This window comes from Eurypyga helias, unplaced genomic scaffold (genome assembly GCF_000690775.1).
Source record: "Eurypyga helias isolate BGI_N326 unplaced genomic scaffold, ASM69077v1 scaffold34924, whole genome shotgun sequence".
Classification (NCBI taxonomy): Eukaryota; Metazoa; Chordata; class Aves; order Eurypygiformes; family Eurypygidae; genus Eurypyga; species Eurypyga helias.
This window is the reverse complement of record NW_010247487.1, coordinates 16052-19471: the sequence shown is the minus strand read 5'-3', so window position 1 is coordinate 19471 and position 3420 is coordinate 16052. Positions and strand designations below refer to the sequence as shown.

Here is a 3420-nt window from a genome sequence, read left to right as displayed (position 1 = left end):
GGTAAGAGAGGGGTCTGTGTACCCGTTGGTTTGTTTATACCTACACACATGCTCTGATTTTATTCCCAGGAATTGTTTGAGGGGTTTTCCATTCTCATACCACAGCTCTCCCTCAAGTGCCCTCCTCCCAGCAATGCTGGCTAACTTCCAGCTCAGCCCCACTGCCTCCCTGGCACCCTCCTGGCATGACGCAGCACCCTTACTGCATGCCAAAGGAGTTTTTGGGATGAGTCTTCTCCTGATCCACTCTTCTTTACCGGGAGCCTTGGAGGTATATGTGCTTTTTCACCTGAAATCAGGAGGAAGCAAAGCTGGTGGCATGTCTTGGGCCGGCACAGCTGAGCTTAAACCACTTCTCACAGCCCCACATTAGGACTAGTAACCAGAGACGCTGATTTAGAGATGCTCAGATGCCGCTTTAGGATTAAAACAATCCTCGTTTTCTTGGTGATGTGCAGGCCCTTGAGGAATGTTGGCTGAGTGTCCCACGGCAGCGGCTTTGGGTAGAAAAATCTCCCAAAACAGCATCTAGGCTTGAGGGTGGGAGATGTGGCATTGAAGCCTCAGAGTGCTAACTGCCTTTGTCCACTGTGTTTTTTTATCAGTTCCTGGCTGCAGTTATGAGCCCAAATTAGCTTATTTAAACTAGATGCCTGCAGAGAACCTGTAGTGACCTGAGCCAGTGCTGCTGGGAGGATTCCTGCCTAGGTGAACCAGATTGGAAGTACTCCAGGGACTAAAAGGATGCATTGCCCAATACCCACCCAGCTCCCTTGCCCTTACAATAGCAAATTGCTCACCTACACGGTGGAGGAAGGTGTTTGGAGCAGCTGCTTTGCCAAGGAATGGCTTAGGAGCTGCCCACAGCTTTGCCGTGTGTGTGAGGAGAGCAGGGCTCCGGCTGCCGCTGCCGGTACGCTGCCCTGCCTTGCACGTGCTCACACAAGCCAGTGGCACTTCCACAAGCTCCTGTTCTGTCCCTCGTCACATAAGCAGCCTCTGGGGATGAGCCGTGGCCACGACCGGCCAGTTGCCTGCTGGTTTGGCCCTAAGGCAGACTTCAGTGCCAATGGGGCAAAGCAAAGGAAAGGGCTGGACTTCAGAGCTCTGAGAAAATTCCTGGAGAGCATCTGAGGGAAGGTTTAATCCTGACCAACACTCAAAATGTGAGTCATGAGGCCGGGTGCAGAAGCTGGCTGTGCTCTCATGACGGCTTTTGTCCTTACGGCAGCAGAGAGCAGGAGCCCTCCGCCACAGCCCCTCTCTGCTGTGGCTGCCCCCGGCCCCTCGGATGCTCTGAGCGAGAGCAGAATCAGGGGTTGTGGAAAGGCTGTGAGCACGGGAAAGACGCAGCGTGGGATCCTGAGTAGAGCAAACACTCTCTGCTCACACCCTGCCGCGGGCACACAGCTGCCCACAAGCCTCAGGGAGGGAGAAACATGCAGCAAACCGGGACAGCCCGGCAGTCAGGAAAACAAAGGGGCAACCTGGCAGTTGGGACAACGAAGGTAGATGAGGGCTAGGAAGTACAGGCAGGAAGAACAACTTTGAACAGCACAGGACTGGGTGGCACAGCTCAGTGCAGCCTGAGTCGGGCAGCTCGTCATGCCCAGGACAATCAGCTGCCACCACGGGACACACAAAGGCAACTGGAGGCCTAAAGGTGGGAAGGAGAGGGTGGACAGTCGCCAGCTAAGGCGGTGTGAGAGCCAGGAAAAATGTGCATGTCCCGAGGCCCGGGCACTTGACACAAGGATTTGGTCACCTCTTTGGAACAGGGTCACCTGGGGCAGCCCAACGGTGGCTGTGGGCAGCAGGGCAGGTGGGCAGTTCAGCATTTAACCAACTCACGCGTTGCCAGGGGCAAGGTGGAGGCAGCAGCTGCAGCCTGGCTTGCAGACAATTCCATGGCAGGGACGGGAGAGAGCAGAGAATCCAGAGCAGGGTAGATGAAGGCTCACTCTGGTCACGTCGGAGCAGATGTGCCAGTGGCAAGACCAGCTGCAGGGGAAAGAGCCTCTGCAGTGATTGCACTCGCCAAAAAAGCGTGAGATGACCTGGCCAACCCCGGAGCAGTAGCATGACCCACTGAAGGTACAGCATGAGACAGCCCAGGTGCCAGAGCTCAAACACCATTTGTCCTGCAGCCAAACTGGAGGAGAAATGCTAAATCACACTCGGAAATACCCTCGGACACCTCTCCTCGGCACCCCATGGGCGTAGGGCTGTGGCACCCCACTCTGTCCTGGCCTTACTGCCCCGCTCTATCGCTCATCGCTCGCAGTCGAAGGCCGGGGCACGTGAGCGGGCTGGGGCGGTGGATGCAGATAGAGCTGCAGGGATGCTGCTCTGATTAGCACAATCAGCCCATCGCACATGGCTTCCTGGCTGCTCAGAACAGCTGGACCCGGGGGTATAAAACCAGCCCTTGGGCACTGGGACACTCAGACTTCCACACGTCTCGGCGGGAGTGTTGGGCTGTGGGACGAGATGTACCAGCCCCCGGCACTGCTGGCCCTGCTGCTCCTGCTCTCCTGCCCCTGGGCCAGTGCCAGTAAGCTGGGGGCCACGAGTGGCTGCGAGCGAGGCGGTCAGGCTGGGTCTGACCCAGGCTCTGGTGGGGTGTCTTGCAGGTGCTCTACAGGGGCAGATCGTGGGGGGCCATGAGGCGCCGCCCCACTCCCACCCCTACATGGCATACCTGAAGATAGGGCTGTCAGCCTGCGGAGGCTTCCTGGTGGCTCCAGATTGGGTGATGACAGCTGCACACTGCTTGGGGTGAGTGCTTCATCCCCTTCTTCCTCCCCTCACCCAAGGCCATCACTGGAGTGTTTTTGGATGAGAGTCCTCTTCCTCCTGTGCTGTGCAGCCCTCTCCGCCTTCCTGCAGAAGGGGAGAGACGCAGGTGAGACCCAACCTGTTTTCCCCCTTTTCCTCTCTGCTGCCATGGCCAGGAATGACACCCTCATCCTGGGGGCTCGGCTCACAACATCCATGAACCCGAAAGGACCCAGCAGGTCAGGGGAGTGCTCAGATACTACATGCACCCTGAATACGACCCCAGCACCGTGTCCAACGACATCCTGCTGCTCAAGGCAAGGCAGTCCTGCCCCAGGCAGCGGGGTGGAGGGTAGAGTGGGGCTGGGGGCTGGCAGGGTCCAGGCAGGGCACGTTCTTGCTGTTGGCTGCTTCTGCCCAGGGTGCTGGAGGCAGGGAGGAATGGGAGGGACCTGGAGGGGACCGTGGGCAGGGCTTGGCGCTCTCACTAGAGCTTGCAGTGCTACTAGACCTCCCACCTTCAGCTGCCTTGCCCACAGCCTTCTCCAAAACCTCTGCTTTCCCTCAGCTGACAGCGAAGGCCACTCTCAACAACTACGTCAAGACCATTCCACTGCCCAAGACCAGGAGCGACCTCCGCAC

At 58.0% G+C, this 3420-nt stretch overlaps 1 protein-coding gene across 1 annotated transcript in view; it reads left to right on the top strand.

The window, feature by feature from the left end:
- Positions 1-2623: 2623 nt before the first annotated feature.
- The window catches only part of LOC104508972 (cathepsin G-like), a 1384-nt gene continuing 587 nt past the window's right edge, over positions 2624-3420 (top strand). Inside the window, 4 exon segments of the mRNA XM_010150748.1 lie at positions 2624-2778; positions 2955-2979; positions 2982-3095; positions 3347-3419. Of these exon segments, the coding sequence (XP_010149050.1) occupies positions 2693-2778; positions 2955-2979; positions 2982-3095; positions 3347-3419 (298 nt within the window). The 5' untranslated portion in view covers positions 2624-2692.